Below are 22,247 nucleotides of genomic sequence, written 5' to 3' on the forward strand. Positions count from 1 at the left end.
TTTTTTGTAGTTCTGGCTGTCTGGGAACTCACTATGTATATCAGGCTGGCCTCGAACTCAGAGATCCATCTACCTGTGCCTCCTGAGTGCTTGAATTAAAGGAGTACGCGACCACCGCCTCCCAGCTGGATTCAGACTTTCAAAAACGAAATGAAATTGGCAGAATTATCAGTCTAACGATCCACAGTCTCCCACAAGAACCACTGCTCTTTTGAGGAACATCGTCTCATGGCATTACTGCAGAGTTCAGATTGCCTCGCACACCGGCAAAATTAAGGTTAGAGGGGCAGATCCTGCCAGCTCTCACATCCCAGCTGGCTTTCGGTGCCTGCAGGTCTCAGGTCCTGGCAGGTCTCCGGTTTCAAGGGAGTTAGGTCTGTATTGGTGATGGAGGAAGAGGAAGACTTAGAAATGAATGTGGGGTTTCCCACACCTCTGGCACTTGTGCCAAGGTGACCACCACTGAGAACATCAGGGAACCCCTCAGCCCTGGAGTCAAGAGGAAGTCTCAAGACCACCAGGGAAGGACGTTTTCCACAGATAAGTGGAAGTGGAGAGACTGTGGTAGTGACACATGCTCTGCCCACAGCCGCCATGGAGAGTCCCCTGTGCTAATAACAAAGCATTGAAAAGGTGCACAAAATTCTGCCTTTTCCACAACTTGCCGAGAAACTGTTTCAAGGTATGTAGGCATAAGAAGTACAGTCGCGGAACACGCACCCACTCCAGTGGGCATCTCCAGGTTCTGCAGGTTTGTCCGGCCACTGCTAGCTCCAACTCTCCCCTTTTCTCTTTAGGCTCCTCTTCCCTTCTCTGCAGGGGTGTTCTTAGGCTCTGGTTCTGGAATAGTAGGTTTGGCAAACGACATTGTAGATCTGTTTGTTCTGTGGCTCTTCCTGGCCTTATTTTTATGACTTTTCATGTTTCTTTCAGCCCTTCTTTTGGGCAGTTGATGGCCTTGGTGGTGTGTTTAGCCACAGGAATGTGGCTGCGTGAGGCTTTGATCTGTTCAGCGTGGTTCGTGGTCTCACACTCTTCCTATACTACTCGACAGCTCTAGCATAAGGTTGTCTTCTTAATTTTAGCAATAAGTTTATAGAGTACCTACTGCGTGCTGGATGCCATAGGCTTTACACTCCTCATTTTGTTTAATCTCCTTGCCAACTGTCTCTGGTGGACATGGAAATGGATTTACTGCATTGCAGCTGAAACTCTCTGCCTGGCGATTCTCCTCTTCTGTGGCCACTTTTTTTTTTGAAACTGCCAAACTAGCTACATGCAGTCCAAGCCTAAAATAGAGGCTCACATTGTAAGCTTCAGCTACCCCAAGTTCTGGCTCCCCTCCTTGCTGGATACTTTAATAATATCTATTTTATAGCTGTGAAGTTAAGAAATTTACCCAGGTCACATAGGGGAATGGTAGAGCCTGGCTTTGAGCCCAGAGCATCTGGCTCCAGGCCCTCTTCAAGCAAAGCATTTATCATAGGACTTGGAGTTTTGGGGGGGGATTTGTTTTGTTTTGTTTTTCCCTGAAGATCTGTATGGATGTTTTCCCTTACAAAAATGTTACTTATATTTAATTTATAATTATATAGCCTTTAGCTCACAAATAAGTTCCTCCTTGCTTTAATAGCATTTCAAAGTATCTTCCATTAGCGTTAAAGGGTTTCTAAGTATTGATACCTTGAACATGTGCATATACTCGTGCAAGAATCTGAATTGGAATGCTGCTGTAGGGACCCTCTGAATAAGCTGACAGACCCCGCAGCCTCTCCTGTAGGGAGCTTTATGGAAATGGAATGCTGTTTGGAGGTACCTGGAAGCTGACTGACTTGGTCGAGTGTATGGCACGTTAGTCCAACCTTGGTTGTTGTGTGCTTGTATCTGCCTATCTAGTTCTGGAACATGGATCCTAAAGTCAGTTCTGTAGGCTCCATGATTCTAGCACTGGAGGACATAATGCAGTCATATAAAGTTAACTGGATTGAGTAAAACATACTAATACAAGTCAGCAAAAGATTCTGGGTCACCCCATCACTTCTAGTATATGGAAATATCTTCTTTTTTTTTAAATAATTTATTATTTGTACTTGTGTGTGTGTGTGTGTGTGTGAGGCTGTAAATGGATATGTTCATGTGATTGCAGGTGCCTCGGAGGCCAGAGGCTGGATCCCCTAGAGCTGGAGTTCCGGGCAGTTGTGTGCTGTCTGACATGGGTCCTTGGCAGGACTTGCTCTTAACTTCTAAGCCATTTCTTCTATCCTATATCTTTTATTCTTGGGTTTTGTTTGTTTTTGTTTTTTTTCTCCCCTCCTTAGAGTTTGGAAAGTTTAATGCTGGAAGTGATGCTTTTTATTTTTGCTCATTAGAATCCCATTAACTAGCTAGCAAATCATATAAACGTTCTGTGCTTGAAGTTGTGATATGCCAGTGGGGTAACAGCATTATATAACTTAGGAATTCACACGATAGGTCCTGTAAAACTTAGTTAATAAGTTATTAGTGATAATAGAAAGTAGATGTAGGCAAAATAGGCTTGAAATTATCAAAACTATGGTATTCTATACCTTCTCAAAATCCAGTATATTTTATCTCATGCACATTGGCAATTCGGTAACTGTAACTTTCATAGAGATATTACTTGTAACTTTCATCGCAGCTAAGGAATTCTGTTAACATTCTTCTCTAGAGGAAATTCCAGTTCACAGATGATATCTAGGGGGTCAGAGAGTAATAAAAATATCATTAGCACGTTTGACATAGGAACAAAGCACCCATGAAGGGGGGCCATGACTGATGCGGAAATGCCAGAACCCATGTCGTGTTGTCCTAAAAGAATTCTGAGAGGTTTCCTCCTTTGAGTGAGCTTGGTGGGAATATCTACTTTATAAAAAGACACAGGCTACTACTTTCTCAAGGCTTTGTATCCTGTAACCATTTGGGGAGATGACAGCGTGTTTTCTGAGATATCATGAGAATGGGAGTCAGAAGCTGAACTACTGAATTCAGTTAGTTGGAAGTGTGATAGTTGGGGTCTCTGCAACGGGGAAGTTGATGGGAGATGGGAAGCATTAAAAAAAGGAGAATGTCTCAGTCTATTAAGGCTCGATAGAAAATGTCTGTCTTCTCTTCCCACTGGTGATTGGCGGTCAAGCCTCTTGGTGCTTTGCTCTCACAGGGAACCGTTTCAGGAATGTGGAATTTTGAAAAATAGAGTTTGCATTAGCACGAGGAATTCAAAGCAATCGACTGCTCTATGTGAATTCTGTAGCTAGGGAAAATCTGATAGGAGGGGCGGTGTTTGTTGGGTTCATCTCTTTCAAATCAGAAGACTCCATTAGCTTTGTCCATGGTGTGGGCATCTGATGGAATATATTCTGCAATCTTACATATTTCAGCTCGGTGCCTAGAAGAAAAACAGCAATCTGTGGCCATGCAGTCATGCAAACACCCTTGTAGAGCAGAGGTCAAGCTAGATACTAGGTTTCTGTCTAGAACTATGTTAGGGTTCTGTGCTAGGACTCTAACTAGAGCTTCAAGTATTCATCCCCTATCTTCAAAGAGGAAAGCCACCCTTTTCTCTAATCGGCCTGCATTAGTCTACTCCTTCTGCTCTTGAGGGATAAAATTTTTTCACTCATTAGATCAGAATTATAATGTTGCTAAATTGAAAAATCCAAGTGAAATACTTTCTCCCCTAAAGAGGAGAAAAAGTAAAGATGTAGCCTTCAGCTCACTGTGCTGCATGGTGAGATTGGCGGCGTGTAGAACTTGATTGGAGGCTCTTAGTAATTTTGATGATGCCACATGAACTTATTTCTGAAGATGCCACAGGATTCCTTGTTAATGCGTGAGATGAGACATGAGTCCTCCCACTGTGTCACCTAAAACCACACTACCTGAGAGTTGTATCTTAAGGGCATTGATATATTTATTAGCTCTCTAAAGAGTCTGTATGTTGAATTTTTAATAGAGATATTTTTAAATGTTTTTTTTAAATTTTAAAGTCCAACAAGAATTTAACAAAGGTTAGACAGTTCATGTATAAAGTGCCAAGGCATTGAACTCAAGTCATCAGGATTGGCAGCAAGACCCTTCACCTGCAAAGCCATCTTCAGGTTTGACAACCAGAATATGCTGGGCCCATAGATTCTCAGCAGGTAGTTAACCAAATGAATGGACTTTAGGTCCCCTCTCTTCTGGAGAGGCTACAAGAATACATTATTTTGCCTGACGGTGGTGGCGCACGCCTTTAATCCAAGCACTTGGGAGGCAGGAGACAGGTGGATCTCTGTGAGTTTAAGGCCTGCCTGGTCTACAGAGTGAGTTCCAGGACAGGCTCCAAAGCTACAGAGAAACCATGTCTATCCCCCACCCCCCAAAATACATGGTGGTTCTCAGTAATTTTCTATACCCTTCCAGACAATTTTATTTATATTCTTCATCTAAAAGCCTTAGGTATTCATGTTAATGTTCCCCCTTAGTATAAAAATTTCAGTCACAGTTCACACAGCTACAGGATAATTCAGACAGCTACCAGTGACATTCACTTCACTGATCCTAACATTCTGTTGCATTGGTCTTATTTATATCCTTACTTTTCTTCTCAATGTTTTAAAGGACCCTGATATTTATTTGGAAGCTATATTTCAATTGGTAACCTGGGTATTTTCAGGAGAAATGTGTGTGTGTGTGTGTGTGTGTGTGTGTGTGTGTGTGTGTGTACACATTGACAGGAATATAGATCAGTAGGTACATGGGATCCTGTATCCTGATTCCGAGTGTTGCTCTGAATCACCAAGTTCTGGTGGTACCCACCAGATTTCCCTATTGTAAGTAGGCATAACTAATTAATTTCCAACAACCCTTGTTCAGAAATTTTAGTCTCTGCCAGTAATTCTTTTTAAAAGTTTTTAAAATTTGTTTTATTTTATATGTATGGGTGTTTTGCCTGCATGTATGTGAGTATACCATGTGTCTGCCTGGGGTGTTTCTGAGCCACCATGTGGGTACTGGAAATAGAACCCTGGTCTTTTGGAAGAACAGTGAGTGCTCTTAACCACTTAACTGTCTTCCCAGCCCCTCTGTCCATGATTCTTGATAGAATCAATTGCTCTAGTGTTTATTAAATTTTCAGTTTCCTTTTCTATCATTAAAATGATATTGGCATTCATCACTACAAGACTTCTGCTGCCTTCTGCTTCAAAATCTTTTTAGTATCAATAAAATTGACAATTTATAAAAATATTTACAGTGTTATAATCATCACTGTCATTTATTTTGAGTTTCAAGTTGTCTTTATTTGGCTAAAGGAGGGGTGTACTCTAGTTTTTAAAAAAATCAGTTATTTTTGTTTTAATGTGTGTGTGTGTGTGTGTGTGTGTGTGTGTGTGTGTGTGCCTGTGTAGGCCAAAGGTGTCAGATCCCCCCAGAGCTGGAGTTACAGGTATGAGAGCCTCCTGATTTGAGTGCTAGGATCCAAACTCAGGCCATCTGCAAGGACAATATGCGCTCTTAACCACTGAGCCATCACTCCAGCCCTTAAACTTCTTCTAGGCCTGCCTTTAGCCTACTGCCAGAGGAAAAATAGGAAAGAAATAAAGAAAAAATAAGTGCGCGAGCTGGCTTTTGTTTAAGGGTGCAGATGTATAGAAGAGAAGCTGTTCGGTAAACTATATTGATTTAAAGTGTAGAGGTTAGTTACATCAGTGAGTAAGTCCGCAGCTGTAGGACAGGAGTTGAAGTCACCTCTGCGATGGCCTTAGCCTGCGTCACCATCAGGGACGGACTACTTCCGGATCAGACTGCTTGGAAGTGGCTATGTGAATTACCCCAGGTACAGCGTGCTGCACAGAGTGTATGGTATTATTTGACCAAGTCTCAGATTTTTTAGTTTTTCAAGACAGGGTTTCTCTGTAGCTTTGGAACCTGTCCAGGAACTAGCTCTTGTAGACCAGGCTGGCCTCGAACTCACAGAGATCCGCCTGCCTCTGCCTCCCGAGTGCTGGGATTAAAGGAGTGCGCCACCACGCTTTCTTTGAGGTTTTTACAAGTGTCTGTTCTTTGTGAGGTGCCCTGGGAATTGTGGAATTTTCCCCACATTTGGGAAGAAGTGATTGAGATACTATGAGTGGTGAGCGCTCTCGAGGAAAGGAGATAGTTGGAGGCCATTAAAGAAGGCTGCAGTTGTGCTCAGAGCAATTTGATGGGGTGATTTTTATTAGCTCGGTGTTTGGTAAGGCTCAAATGGAAAAACAAAATCACTTAATTAGGCCCTTTTAGAAATAAGTTGTTATATCACTTTGAATAAAAAAGGAAGTGGAAAATTAAGACTGAATAGTACTGCTACTGATAATTTTTCTAACACATTTGGTTATTAACATGTTTGCATTGCTTATCTTTAGCAAATAACAAAACGTGCATTTTTTGCAAAAATATACATTTTTTTTGCAATGTACATCTAGTCATACCATTTTCTGATATAAAACCAGTCATTAAGACAACTAAAATAACCAAGTTGGAGTGACTTAGCTGGTTATTAGCAGATAGCCATCTGAGGACAAGACCTTTTTGAAAATTATTTGATTGTTGTGTGTGTGTGTGTGTGTGCGTGCGTGCGTGCACTCTGTGAAGGCCAGAAAGCAGTCTTAGCAATCTTTTTCAGTTGCTTCTCCACCTTTTTTGTAACAAGACTTCTTTTAAATTAGACTTCTCTTTCCAATACCACAAAAGTAAAACGTTGCAATGTTAGGATTAAGAAAAATAAAATCTATAAACACCCATCCTAGTCACAAACATTTCTGGCATTTGAGGAAGTATTGTCCATTTCTGTTGTAGGGCAGACACTGTGCACCTAGCTTTAATCGACAGCTGGTTGGTGGAAGGGTGTATGGGAATTTACATCGCAACATCTTTTCTCCTCAAGTGGAACTTTAATAGCCACAGACCCTTCATCAAACCCTGCTTACAAAGGCTGCAGCATTTCGGACACACAGTTGGATTTGAAAATGAAAGCCGTGACTTCACAGCCTGGTGCTGCTTTCAGGTAGGTGCCAGGCCACTCTGATCACCACTGTCCCTCATCTGGGTGCAGGGTGGATGTGGGTTTCCTGTTGCAAGTAATCTAAAATCTGAGGACATCTTCTCTCCTCCGTGACTTTTACCCTTCTGGTTACATTATGAGGGTCTCAGAGAAACTGGTATGTTCTGTCTGTCCTTCTGTTCTGTTCTGTTAGGCAGCTCACTAAGCCCTTCTTTTCTAGAAGGTCTCTTACAAGAACAGATTTTGAGCACTTCAGCTATGTTTCTTCACTTCTATCCTTGATTCATTAAGTGAGTTAACTTGTATCCTTCCGAGCTCTGACATTCCCTAATTCTCTCTGGTTCCTGGATGCCAGCGAACATCTGTCTGTGACTGTTCAGAACAAATCAATGCAGCAGGCACAGGGGAGGTGCCTGGAGTGGGTTTCCCAATTCAATGTTCCATCTTCATTGAGGCTGCACCAGCTGATCCAGCAGGTGACGTCCCCACGGGGTTGTAGCACAAAGTGCCTTTTGCAGTAGAGGTAGATGAAGGTGCGTCTGTTTATAGGGAACATTCCGGAAAAACGTCCAGTTTCCATTAGTATTCGGTGAGTGCCGGGAGGTAAGTGGTGAGATCCAAGGAAAGAGCACCGAGAATGAGAAACACACCCACTTCCACGCTTAAAGATAATTAGGGAGATTGCATCTGAGGTCTTTAGATTGATGGCATTCAGAATACCTGAGTGGCAGAGCTTTAGAAGGTTTGTTAATATCAGTTCACACGTGATAGCCTGCCACACTGGAGTCCATTCGGCTTCGTGATCCTGCCTTGGATCTGGAAGCAGCTACTCCAGTGGTTTACTTCAAGTAAGCCATTGTATATGAGATTGTCAGGGACTCCACCAAGTGTCATGTGGATATATCAGGAGTTGTTTCACCCTTCAGCTTCTCCTTTCGTTTCTGTGGAGTGCGTCTGAGGCAGGAGCAGGGCCCGCAGTCCTACATCTCCTGGACCAACTTGAGTATTTTAAGCAAAGGACTGTTAAACCCTTTGTTCAGTTTTCAGGCAAAACCTTTTCCTCCATTCCCTGGCTGGGTTTTTCCTCGGTGAAGGGGAGAGTGATCTTGGATCATCTTGCTGTACTTATAAAAGATTTGAAGTTAGTAGCGACCATTTGGACTTTAGGCAAGTCCTTCTGACCTTTCGTCTGAGGTTTCTCTGGCATCGCTGCCATTTGAAGAGCTATTGTTTGGATTAATGATGCTGCATTTGGAATTTACACAGAAGAAAACATACTGTTGACAGAGTCTGGGCGTCTTAAGAGGCTTCTGATCCGCTGGCAATTCGGTTTTTAAAAATTCAGTGGTTTTTGCCTCCAATAGATGCTTAAAGATAAGGACAGGTGCTTCAAGGGTCCATCCAGTTCGGAGCTGAGTAAGGAAACAGTTTGCATCCTCTGTATAAACTGTTTTAAGATTTTCTGTGAGCAAGGTCTGGATCACTGTTTGAAATAGATTGGAAAAAGTGCCAAGTGGAGTGTGTTCTCAGGAGTGGTACCTGGTGGAGTGTGTTCTCAGGAGTGGTACTGGAGGATGGAGTGTATTCTCAGGAGTGGTACTGGAGGATGGAGTGTCTTCTCAGGAGTGGTACTGGAGGATGGAGTGTCTTCTCAGGAGTGGTACTGGCAGGGTATTAGGATTCCCATGGGAAACGTTCCAGCAGTCGTCGGTCAGGAGGCATCAAGGATGTGTCTGAATGTTTGAGGGATGTTCCTCTTATCAAAGTGATGTACTGAAAGGAAGTATGTGTTTATTGGTGAGGTGGCAATCTTAAACCAGGTGATGGAAACAAAGCTGTGATAGAACAATGTATTTTCTTTGCCTTCCACCCAACTCCTGCAGCCCGGCCAGTTTACCTACTGCAGTCAAGGTTCTATGATGTGAGCAAAGAGTCTTCACTTTGCCTAGAATGTGCTTGCCTATAATAGGTACTTTATAGGAATTTCCTTAGGTGAGTTACTGTTCAAAATAAAGTTCAGAGAAGAACAAATACGCTAAGAAAATGTTAGGAATCTCCACAGGTTCTGTATACCCTGGGCTTTATTCAGAGTCAGACCTAGCTTCTAGAAGGAGAGATTGAAGCAGGGGAAGTCTGTTCTGATAGCAGCTTAGGCTGGCGGGAGTCCGTAATGGAGTCGCCAAGAGCCATGTGCGCAGTTCACACCTGCGCAGTTCACAGGAGAACAGACTGGGCCACTCAGGGTTCTAGAGCCCTGGCTGTTGCTCCAGTCTTGGCCTCAACCAAAACGGTTTCACGTTTATTAGCTTCCCTGTTAGTTAATTAATTCTCTCTGGCAGATGCTCCTCAGAATCACACTGCCCCTCCGGTTTTCTTGCCTGAGTCAGAGAAGAGAATATAGTTTTGTTTTAAGGAACCCTGACTAAATAGAGACCCAAGTGTTTAAGCTGAGAGTCTGGTTAATAATATGTGTCTATTTGTCTGCGGGAAGTCTACACTTGCTATTTTCAGAGTCCCCATGGGAAATGAAATGTTGAGAAGGGCTGTTTTGCTTTTTTTTGTCTTATGTTTTGTTGAGGGACTGGCTCTTTGCCACCAGCCCAGGACATGTGAACAGCCACCTTAATTTGCACCTAATGCTTACAGAGCACACTGGGCTAGGAAAAGCATCCATAGGAATTTCCCTGCTGGAAAAGGGCTCAGTGCCCCCTTCAGAGGAGCCCCTAACTTTGGGGATTTCTGGTTGGGGACTTTAAGTTGTACCTTATCATAATTTGTGGTCTATTGGAACCAAAAGCAAACATCTACCCCCCTCCCCCCAAAAAAACCCACTTCCATTTAGTGGAATTTTTCTGCCATGTGCAGTGAGAATAAGCATACGGAAATTCAATAAACCCAAACTGGGACTCAACATTAAAAATTTAAAACCACAATTTTCAGTAAATATTTTATTACTGATAAAATGCAATGTGATCTACAAGGTGCTGTTTTTAACCTCATATTTTATGTCTTTAAGTAATCTTTTTTTTTTTTTTTCTGCCGAGATGTAGATGAAACCTAGGGCCTGCTTATGGCTAGCCTACCATTAGATCACTGAGATACACCCCAGACTTCCTCAAACAGTGAAAACAACTGCTTAGAACCATTACTAGACACACTTATGGAGAGGATATAGCATTTGGGCATTGACTGTGACTTGGGGGTGTTAATGAGTGACTATGGGAATTCAGAATAGCAGTTCGGGGGCCCCAAGGCAAGCACTCTGCCTGCTGCCAAAGACTGCTTCCTCTAACCTTCCTGTGTACGCAGACAGCCAGGCACCTCCCCAACAATAGCTCCCAAGCTTACTTGGCAACAACTGTGTTCAATGAAGTTCTGGCACCCCAGCATCTAAACAATCAAATGGATAAAAGCAATGAATGCGTTACAAATGAGATGGACAGCAAAGAGGTTGTTGCCAACAATCTGGAAACATCTTCTCGAGATAGGAGTCAGTTGAAAAGTGCCTAGAGGTTTCGTTAGCTTTTCTTTTTAGACTCTTAACCTTTCCTCCATAAGAAATAGAAACTTGTAGAATTATCTACAATGACCAGGTGGTGGTGGTGCACTCCCTTAATCCCAGCACTTGGGAAGCAGAGGCAGACAGATCTCTGTGAGTTTGAGACCAACCTGGTCTATAAGAGTTAGTTCCAGGACAGGCTCCACAGGACAGAGAAACCCTGTCTCGAGCTGCCCCCACCCCCAAATCTACAGTGTGTTGAATGTTTCTGTAGTATAGGTCATTCACATGCTGCTTTTAAATACTCCCTGCTTCTATTTTGAAGAACAGTTAGTACTTTAAATTTTGTATTTCTTAAGCAGTAAAAAACCTAAAAGTGATGAGTTTTTGCCCCTCAAGTCTTGAGTGGATTTTGTGTACACAAAAGAGATTGCCAAGCATATGGTATGCAACTTAAAGGTCTGTGAACAACTGAAATGTCTGAGAGAACCTTCATCTTCTAAAAGATGGTAGTCCCACTGTATAATGTGGGGGGAAATCATAGTTAATTTATTTGGGTGCTCGGTTTTTAGACTAGGATTGGTGGGAGTGCACCCACATTGGTGATGAGGGAGTTCATTTCAGCTTTGGCACTGGTCTCCAGAAGGGGAAAGCAGAACCCACTTAACTAGTCCCTCAGCCCTACCAGAAGATTGGCTTCGATGCAGTAATCAGGAGAAAGCAGAGGCACTCAGCAGAGCAGGCCTTGCCCTTTGCCCTTGTCTGACATTCAGCTGGGCTCCTGGAACACTGCTATGCCCCACCCTCCCAGCGACAAAAACACAAACCAATCTCAGGAAGATAAACTATATTTAAGGTACTAAAGAATACAATGAATAAGTCAGGCAAGGGCTCCACCTCTCCGCAGCATGCATTTGGAGTTACTTGTTCATGGACAATGTGTTTCTGAGCCAGCATCACTTAGGCTGATTAGAAGTTTGATGGAGAGACAGGCTCTCCCTCCCCTCCACAGCTGCTTCCCCTTCTGGCTTCTTCTGAGGAATCAGATGCTAAATCCTCCATTACAGCTCCTTTCTAAACTAGACCACAGCAGTGGGGCAGATTAAGTTGCAGAGAATGTGGGAAGACTGTTTGACAGGCATCTTTCCCCTTCTCCGGCCTCCCAGGGTATGTTGAGTTGAGAACAGTGCTGAGGCATCCTCCACAAGCATGGGCTCTTCCTGTCTGACTCTCCATCTCTCCTGGGGATGGACAGGATAGGAGTTCCACGTTCAGTGCTCCGTAGTCTGTGCCCAAGGTCTCTGCTTTCCCTCTCAAAGAAAATGAGAAGCAGAGCTTGGTGGAGCATCCTTTAATTCTGGAACTGGGGAGGCAAAGGCAAAGGAATCTTTGTGAGTTTGAAGCTAGCTTGGTCTGCATAGCAAGTTCCAGGTCAGCCAGGGCTACACAAGTGAGACTCCCCCCCCCACACACACACACACAAAAAAAAAATGACATAGCTTTGCTGTTCATCATAGAGACACAGTCACATCATAATTTAGGGATGCAGGCAGAGGGCAGAGTTCATCCCCTAATTAAAGATTGTACTCTATGACTTCCAGACCCTTCTAACATTTTATTCCACAGATGAGGTGTGTGTGTGTGTGTGTTCCATTTTTGTGTGCTGCCATGTAGAACGACTATCTTTCTTTCTTGGTGTGATAACCTCCACCTCAAAGAAAGAAGAGATCTTGAATATACCCTAGTGTAAGAAAAAGACATGGTAACAATGTAGCCTGAGGAATAGCTTTAATTAATTGTCATTTTGGTTACCAAAATGTTCTCATTAAAGTTTTTTGGCTAAATTCCAAGATATGTGGTGTATGTAGCTAGTGTGTCACACACCACATACACACCCTACTGTGGTCAATTTCATTGAGAAAAGTACTTATAGGACCCCCTCCTTATTTTTGGATGCTTTTTGGATGCCAACTTTCATTTATTTCATGTAAAAAATGAATTTATACATGCACACAATTAAATATCATATATAACCCCCAGCTCCTCCCATACACCAGCTCGTAACTTCATGTCTTTTTTTTTTTTTTAATGATCCACTAAGTCCAGTTAGTGCTGCCTATACCTGCATGGATGTGGGGCACCTGCTGCAGCATGGGAAATCTACCAGGGTCTATGTCCTCAGTAAACAGTGATTCTCCTCTCCCAGCAACTGTTCACAGCCCGTGGCTTGAGATCAGCTGTGCTGGGGTTTAAACCAATGAAGTATCCCCGCCACCCTGTGTGTGTGTGTGTGTGTGTGTGTGTGTGTGTGTGTGTGTGTGTGTGTGTATTGGGGAAGGTCTGTTTCTTCCTCTAGATTTTGAGATTTTTAGTTTGATTCTAGAGACAAGGTCTCACTATAAAGCCTAGATTGGCTTTGAACTCATGATCCTGCCCAGCCTTTCTAGGGTTTGTACTGTAATGAGTATCACTACAGCTGGATCTGGGGTTTTATTTTTAATGGCTGCTTGTTACTGTAATTGAAAATAAGAAACTCCCACCTGAGCCTGGGCTCTGGCTGTAAAAGCTAAATTGTGATGCTGTGCTATTGGTAGGACTAACTCAGCCACGTGATTGCCAGTATCTTTAGAGCCTTTTACAGCAAGATCACTTGTCCATAAAAATAACAGCCCCTACTTACTGAACATTGCGTTTCTCCACTGGGCAGGAGAAGGGTTACACATATTCCTGGTGTCACCACTGCCCTTTAAGACACCGGTGTTAGCTTATAACCTGATCTTATAGCTGGAATAATTGCGCTCTGAGAACTCACACACTGATGCCTTCCACATTGAGACAGACTTGGAGCCCTTACCTAGATGGGCAATCCCCTGTCCAGAGCTTCTCCCTTTTTACCCTTGCTGCTTACAGACAGCTCGACAAAACACAAGAGAATGGAAACATAATAACCTAAATGGGAGGTTTTTCCCGAGGAGCCTTGAACTTCCACAGCCTTTAAATGTAGTCACCTTCATATTGCCCTGTGAACTCCCCAATCCCATTGGCGTTTTCTGAATGGCTGCTCTTCACCTGATGATGCATTGGCTTTCTGGTGTTAGATTTGGGCCTTGTCCTCAAGAGCCTCAGTCATTGGGTGAGCCCAGGAAGGCTTATGAATAATCATACCGTAAGTGACTATTGGAGGATTAGTGCCCGTGAAGCTATCTTGGAGAGAGGGAGAATTGTGTAATCCAGGGAGATGTCTGACAGACTCCTAGAGAACTCCAGGTAACACTTTTAGGGAACACTGTGATAACAAGAGCCTATATAGGGAGAGTGACAGAGGTAGGAAGAACAAGGCACCAAGTTACAGAGAGGACAAGGGTTGGCGAACCTTCCCTGTAAAGGGCCCAGCGAGAAAATAGTACACGTTTGGGTAAATTTGGGGTCCATGTTATTTCTATTGAAAACGCATACCTAGTGGCTGGTGGCCGAGTGCTGCACTCTCTTCAGCTCAGCCCTGCCATCCTTGGGGAGCTCTGAAGCAGACCCGAAGGCATGAGCCTGCTAAGCAGAGGGCACACCATACCCTGGCTGCGGCCCAGGCTGGTTGTCAGGGCTGAAGCCGGAGCCTCTTGGGTTTTATGCACTCCCAGCATTGTGCATAGTCACGCATTTCAAGTCTGGAACAGGGATTTGGGAGGGAGGAGGGTACAGGAAAAGACAACACAAGGGCAGGAAACACACATCCTATACACAGTGACTCGGACACTGATTGGGTCCCTTGTGCGTGTTGGGTCCCTTGAGTTGTATATTTGGCCTCTGGAATGAGAGGCCTCAGGAATGAGAGGGCTCAGGAAGCTGAGAGAAAAAATAAAACTTTGCACCCTACAGGGAAATTCTTTAGCCCTCAAAGGACTTGGGGATCAGCCAGTGTGTCCTCTTCCGGACACTCTGGCTTCTGTTAAGTGAGTTGGAGAGTCCTGAGTGACAGTGGTGACAAAGGAGAGTTGATGGTCCGCTGGGAGTGCTTGGGAAGGACCGCACGTGCCAGGAATAAGAAACTCAGAACCCAGAAGAGTTGTATTTCCACCCCCTCTCTGCCTGTACAGAGAGAACCGTGAGATCTGGAACTTGTGACTCTGCTTTGACACATAGCTAAAAAGCCATGGGCAACTCTCCAGTGTTGCTGTCTGCTGTCCAGCATCAAGAGCCCAAGGGTTCTTCAGGCTGTTATTATGCTCTCTTTGCTAGGTGTATTTGTTTAATTTTTTTTTTAGTTTTTTTCCTATATTTATTTTTATTTTATGTGCATTGGTGTTTTGCCTGCATGTATGTGAAGGTGCCAGATCTCCTGGAATTGGAGTCGCATACATTGTGAGCTGCCATGTGGGTGCTGGGAATTGAACCCGGGTCCTCTAGAAGAATCAGTGCTCTTTACCACTGAGCCATTGCTCCAGCCCATGTTTATTTCTTCTTACAGTGCATGCACATGAGTGTGTCCCTGCGAGCCTGTGGGTGTGGAGGACCTCCTTCAGGGCTTGGTTTTCTCCTTTTGGCTTTACACGGATTCCAGGGTTAAACGTGGGTCTTCGGGTGGCAAGCCCTCCGCTCTCTCATCAGCCCCGGTCTCCTTTCTCGACCTAGTCTTTCCATAGACACTGCTGTCAACTGCCTTGACCGTCACGGTGGCTATGAGCAGTTACCGAAAGCCAGGAGTCACGTGAGCTGTCACGCCTTGCATTCGAAACAGCTTCTGCTCCCGGAGTTTTATCACCTGCCCCTTCCTTTCCATGTCTCTTTGGCCCCTTAACTCTTAGGACTGCGCTCATGTTCAGTGTAGTACTTGAACACCTTGTGGTTACGTGTAGCTGATTTCCCAGGCTTACCTCTTGGGGGTTTCTAGTTGTTTTCCTGTTTATTACTCCTTCCGTGGGAATAACTTCTCTGTGGCAGATCAGGGGGACGGCAGGGTGGGGGTGAGGTACATGGATGCCAGGGAAGAGTGACAATGGCAGTACATCATAGAAGTGATTCTACTTTGCATAATCGTGAGAAAGGGTCTTGGTTAGCTCATCCTAAAATACAGGTCAATGGCCATTCTGCTGCGAAAACAAGCTTTGCAGGGCAATGGGTATTTATATCAGAAAACCCAGCACACTTCAAAAGGAAGAAAGAACACTCCAAACAAGGAAGTGTGTGTGTGAGGTGGGGTATGTTAAAAGAATAAAACTATAAAAGTGAATGAAAGGAACAGAAAGGTTAGACTGAGTGGGGCAGAGCTGTAGGAGCAGGAGGAATGGTAGACAGAAGGGTTAAATAATGTACTATTTGTTTTACGTTTCTTCATTTTTCCTTCTTTTTTCTCTGCTGGTTATGGAAGGGGACTGAGATGATTGTGTACTCCAGAATGTATGTTTGCTTTCCTGCCCCAGTGTGGGGAGGAGCTAGTCTTGTCGGGCTGTATACTAGCTGCGCCTAGCATCTGACATGGCTTAGCTCAGGGCTAGGAGTGACCCACAGTAAGAGCACTTTCTCCTCTCTTTGGAGGAAGAGTTGGGAGTTGGAAGAATGAAACTGCAGCAATGGCAGCTGCTGTAGGAAGTGGGAGGTGGGCTCGCATTTGGATATTGGCCTTGTAAAAGAAGGCAGCTGTTCTCTCTCTCTCTCTCTCTCTCTCTCTCTCTCTCTCTCTCTCTCTCTCTCTCTCTCTCTCTGTGTGTGTGTGTGTGTGTGTGTGTGTAAAACAAGCAAGACTGTTAGTGTTGTAGCCAAGCTGTCTGCAGCGTGGTGTGCCGTGGGAGGTGGGGAAGTTCTAGGAGATCAGGCTGCATGTGGCACTTGAATCTTTTCCAAGAATGTTCTGCAGCGCTTTCTGTGGCTTTGTCTGGAGTGGAGCCAGGTCATAAAGCTCTGTTTGATGGCAGTTGTCAGCAACAAATGTCCCCGCTCAGACATGGGGATCACGCTGCTTGGTAGAGAAAGGGGAGCTGGTTTTCTGTTGTTTGTTTTGCCTTTCAGCCCACGGTGGTTCTGCGTTATGAACCCGTAACCTGGTAAGACACATAATTTACCTAACAGCGTCCTTGCATCTACTGTGTGGCTATTGAGAATCTAGTGGGATGCTAGTTATCAATACCCCTCTACTGTTATTGCATGCAACATTTCAGCTGCAAATGTGTGGCATGTCTGGCATGAGCTGTACTGCAGCATCTCAGAGGCATTCTCATAGGGAAGTTGTGTACTGGATGAGTTTGGGGTGTGACATTTTTGTCCATGAGTGTTCAGGTTCGGCATACTTTGCGATTTCAATTCTCAGGTATGCGCCACATAAAACTGTTCTCATTTTCTGCGCTTCTCCAAAAGGGACTGTGTGCTGTGTTTGTCTCTTTGATATACATTTACTTACTTATTTGTGCATTCATTGTATGTGTGTGCATGTGCGCTCATGCCACCTTGTACCTCTGGAGGCCAGCGGACACGCTGCAAGAGTTGACGCCCAGAGAATGCCTTTACGCTGTGTGTGGCGTGCCTTGTTAGGATGGATCTCTGTCCCTGGAGGTTGTATGAAAACTGGAAGATCCATATCTGGTCATCTGTACTACACTATGTTAAAGTGCTATTCAAATCTTTATTGATGATCACTCCATTAGAGCGCATCTCTGGAAACATCAATTTTGATTTCTCATTTTTCCCATGATCCCTTAGGCAGACCCTTCTGTTTGCCATGTTCGACTTGTGCTTCCCCAGAAGTGCTTGCTCTTTGCACCTTAGCAAATTCTTTCAGATCTCTCACCACTGTAACCAGATGTTTTTCTCCCATCTGCCAGTTCCCGAATAACCACTCAGAGGCTTCATATTACTTATAAATGCTTGGCTGATGGCTCAGGCTTATTATTAGCTAGCTCTTACATTTGAATTAACCCATATTTCTTAACTATTTTTTGCCAAGTGGTTTGTGGCTTGTTACTTCATTTTTTGCATGTCTTGCCTCCTCAGGAGCAGGCTGGCATCTCCCAGACTCCTGCCCTTCTTCTCCTGTGTCTCTTAAATCTTCCTCCTACCTCTATCCTGCCTTGCTATAGGCCAAAGCAGCTTTATTTACCAATCAATGAGAACAATACATATGCACAGTGTACAGAAAGACCATCCCAAGGCACCACCACTTTCACATTGGATAATTTCAAGCTCCTTGATGAATCCCAGTCACACAAAAGCTAGGATGAATACCCACTTCTTGGATGTTCTCTGAGTATACACTCACTGGTTCCTTGGAATGTACTTGTATTTTGTGTGTGTGTTGGGGAAAGTGGTTGATAGTCTTATATTTTTATACTTTAGACTAAAGTAGAAGTTTAAAATAAAAACCTCATGTACATTTAAAAGGCTATCCCCTATTATAATAGAACACCAAGCTAATAATAAATACTGAATAAATATTTAAGAAATAGGAGGAGGGGGAGAATTGTAAGAAACTATAGGGAGATACCTTCTAAGTCTTATTATTTTATTATTTCATATGGAGGGGTATTTTGCCTGTATATGTCTGTGCATTATCTACATGCAGTTCCCCTAGAGGCCAGTGGAGGGCATCAGATTCCCTGGGCCTAGAGTTACAGACTTGAACTGCTATGTGGGTGCTGGGAATTGAACCCAGGACCTCTAGAAGAACAACCAGTGCCCACCATGATGACAATAGATGGGACCTTTGAAACTGTCAGCCACCACCTGAATTAAATATTTTCCTTTATACGAGTTTCCGGTCATGCTATACTGTCTCTTCACGGCAATAGAAACCGTAATGAAAATAGCAGGGATAGACTGTCTTAGGACTCTTGCCTCTCTGACAGAGACGGCTATAAACAGGGGTACCATTTTTAAAAGGACAAGCAATATAACATTCAGGACAGACCGTTTATAAATTTCCCAAATGTTGTCAACCACCCCTGTCCTTTTGCCTACGTTGGATGTTTATGTTGAATATGATGAGACCCAGACCCAAACCCAAGTGTGAAATCACAGACAGTAGATTCCGTCAAAATAAACATGGAAGAATAGTGCCCGCAGGCCAGGTAACACCAGGCACGACAGTCTAAAGTTAGAAAAGAAATACTTTCCTGTTCCGCACTGAGGTTCTCCGTGAATGAAACACCCAACCGTCCACAGCCGCAGCTTCCTTTTTGCTCGACAACTTAGCATAAAATACTTTCTCATAAAATACTTTCTCATAAAATACTTTCTCAGAAGACAGTTTCATATCATGCTGTCACAAAACAATTATGGCAGCTATAAAGATAGCCATGTGCACGAAACCTAGAGGAACTCAGGACGGGTCTGCCATGGAGTGTGTATATCTGGTCTGTTCTGTGGTTTACCGGTTTCCTTTGCATCCCTCTGCCAATGTTTAGAGAAACCCAGTGAACTTGCATAGTCTAGCCAGTTGACCTAGACAGAGACCTGTGTTTTGCTTTTTCTTGGACTCTGCTCGACTAATTTGGGCAGCTATAGGTATATTTATTTGGGACAATACAATTTTGGGAAATGAAAATTATATTTAGAGCATTACTTCTACTTTGGAGGAATTTTAATAAGTCTGCTTTTTATAACTTTAGGTAAACATGTCAAGTGTTCCTTAAAGACCAGAATGAGGTTTGCATGTGTGAATTAATGAATTACTTATAGTGCCAATCTTGGATGATAAGGAGCTGTCAGGAGAACACAGACACTTGACACAGAACATGAGCTTATGCTATTTGATATACAACTTCTATTAAAACCGTAGTTGTGAAAGATGGTGTTCCGGGAAGATTATTTAAAGGGCCCTCTCTCCCCACCCACTTTTTGAAGTAATGTATGGTAGTAATAGAATACTGTAGGACATTACTTTGCCTGTTAACCCTTGACAGAACAATCCCAGGATGCATGGCGTCAGTGTTGGGCCCTGAGATTTATGGTGCATTGTAGTTTATCAAGGCACTAAGCAATCTGATTTGCCTTAAGGTAGTACACTGGGGGGTCTCTGTAGTTCCTTGGGTAAGAGCTATTGTTTAGTGAACAGAGATGCTGTCTCCTCTAGGATACTTCTGACCTGACTTTTCTGTTCCCTTTGTCCAGAGTCTAGCGAGTCTACAGCCTGGTGCCATCTTTCAACCTCAGAGCATCTGCATGATCTCTTGGAGTCAAAAGTCTTCTTTGATCATTTTCTATTCATTCACATTAAAGGTGAAAATTAAAAGTCCACCCCATCTCAAACAACCTGGTGCAGAAAGGTTTAGGCTTTTGTTTCTTTTAGTCAAAGTTGTCATTCTAAGCAGGGGAGAACCATCAGGGAGACAAACTGTAAATAACTCCCCAATTCTCCCAAAGAGGGTCACAGAGGTTCCTCAGAAAACGAGAAATAGAACCACACCATGTAGTCCAGACTGACCTGCCCGAAGAAGTCTTAAGTGGCATACCACAGAGAGGCTTGCGCATCAGTGCTTGCTGGGCTGTGTATAGTAGCTGAGTCATGGAACCAGCTGACATGGTTGAATACATGTGTAGGTACCATATGGGGTTTTTTTTGTGTACATCTGATACACATATATTCGACCGTAAAGATTGAAATTACAACATTCATAAGAAGATAGATGTAAATAGAGATGTTAAACAAAGAAAGTTTCAGACAAATATCACATTTCCTGTCATGTGAAATCAAGATTTAGATTTGTCTCCCCCAACCCAACATCCCCCCCCCCATGTGTGTGTGTGGGGTGTAGGACATGGAAGGAGAAATGGAAGTATGAGAGGGACAGACAAGATCTAAGAATCTATCGAAGAAGCAGAAGCGGACTACATGGGGGAAGGACGGGGACCAGCAAATGTGTGGAAAAGGCGGCCAGGGAGATAAATAAAACCTAGGCATAATAATGTGGAACTATGCACGGTCAACCAGGAAGCGTGTCTTAACCAAAAAGTGAAAACAATCCATTTTTCTTTTCCCCAAGAAAGTTCTCAGTCTTGTCCAGTTTGGCCACATCTCTGCTTTGTCCCGATCACTTCACTTGGCCTACGCCTGAATGGAAGTAGAAAGCCCAGCCTGAGTGGGGAGGCGTGACTCTCGTGTGTGCTGCCTTTGACAGGCAGATGTTGCTGCTGACAAGACACGTGACTTGGTAGTTTCTCTTTGTCCGATGAGGTTACAGAAAGCACTGTGGAAAATCCAAAGCCTTCAGACTGGGAATCTGAGCTGGGGAGTTGGGGATGCGGCCCGTGAGAAGGGGGACTGTCTGTCTTGTCAGTACAGGGCAGTTTGCTGAGGTTCCTTTCGGACGTCAGTTTCCACCATCTTAACCTTTAGCTGGACGCATAGTGAACACCGATAGGTCTCCATTCATGTTGTTGGTTTGTATCTGAACTTCTATGAGTGGACTTCGGGTGAGTGAGCTCACATTTAAGTGCTCTGGAAATTGCTTTATTCAAGAGAGCCTTGCCGAGAGACAGTGTATATAGTGCTATGCTCACGGTACCCACTGAATGACTCCACGGACGGACAGTGGAAAGAGGAGATCATCTCATTTCCTCAGAGCGACTCTCACTCTCCGTTCCTCTAGAGCGGTGGTTCCCAACCTTCCCAATGTTGCCGCCCTTTAATACAGTACCTCATGCTGTGCTCACTTCCAATTATAACGTTATTCCATTGCTACTCCATAGCTGTAATATTGCTGTTGTTATGAATTAAAATGAAAACATCGGATACGTGACCCCCATGAAAGGGTTGTTTGAGCCCCCAAAGGGGTCACAGCCCACAGGTTGAGAACCTTATTCTACCTCCTCTTTTCCAGAATAGACGATGCCTGCCCTTGCCTGCTCCACCCCCATTCTACTCTGTCCTTGTTAAAGGGACAGCAAATACCCACTGCTCATTGTGAACCCGGCCCTGTGTCACACACCTCTGCTGTCGCTTCTGTTACTCACAGCAGACCTGTGATTTGAATAGAGAGTAGCCGGGGTTTGAAGAGGCACACTGACTTGCTCTCCCGATCTAACCACAGCCAAGCGGTAGCTCTGATTTCAAATGCAGCTCCAATTCCAATGCTTCTAACCCTGGAATTCATGTCTTCCAAAAATAGAAGTCCGCCGTGTCCGAGGGTCTCACTGAGGAAAATGACAGGTGAAGGAGGGGTAAAGAGAAGGTAGGGAAATAGTAGACTGTGGTTGGCATTCCCTTGCCTGCCTCCTTAAGCGAAAGGGAGACGCCACCTGTGGTGATGGAATCCCAGTAGATTTGGCTGTAAAACATACCCAGTTTGACAGCCTGCTGTGTGGGAAGGGGTTACTAGATGAATCAAATCCCTTTTTCATTTTAAGATTTCAGTAGCTTCTCTGTATTGTATGCTTGAATGTATCAGTTGAATTTAAAATAAAGATTTCATAATGGTTCACTTAATTTGCCAAATTAATTTGGCTTGAATTTGGGAATTTGTTTCTCTCCCCCACTTACCCCTCAAGACAGTTTTCTCTGTGTAGCCCTGGCTGTCCTGGAACTTGCTTTATAAAGCAGGCTGGCTTCAAACTCAAGAAATTTGCTTGCTCTGCCCCACAATCCCGGGATTAAAGGTGCGTGCCACCACTACTGAGCTGAATTTGAGGTTTTATGTTTTGCTTTGTTTTGTTTTCACTAACCAACTTCAAGAAGTATAATGATCAGAAAATAGTTGGAATTTTCATGTCCTCTTCTACCCAGAA

The 22,247-nt window shown here is 43.9% G+C and overlaps 1 protein-coding gene across 6 annotated transcripts in view; it reads left to right on the plus strand.

Moving 5' to 3' along the window:
• Window positions 1-22,247, plus strand: part of Mcc (MCC regulator of WNT signaling pathway) — a 379,948-nt gene that overhangs the window by 216,032 nt on the left and 141,669 nt on the right. Inside the window, exon 1 of one of the 6 annotated variants that reach the window (XM_050149264.1) lies at window positions 6,875-7,045. The exons of the other annotated variants lie outside the window; for them this stretch is intronic. Coding sequence (XP_050005221.1) covers window positions 6,890-7,045 — 156 coding nt within the window. The 5' untranslated portion in view covers window positions 6,875-6,889. Of the gene's footprint in view, window positions 1-6,874; window positions 7,046-22,247 lie in introns of those variants that run through there. 6 annotated transcript variants of the gene reach the window in all.

This window comes from Alexandromys fortis, unplaced genomic scaffold (genome assembly GCF_014885135.2).
Source record: "Alexandromys fortis isolate MF-2015 unplaced genomic scaffold, M_Fortis_MF-2015_v1.1 scaffold_60, whole genome shotgun sequence".
Classification (NCBI taxonomy): domain Eukaryota; kingdom Metazoa; phylum Chordata; class Mammalia; order Rodentia; family Cricetidae; genus Alexandromys; species Alexandromys fortis.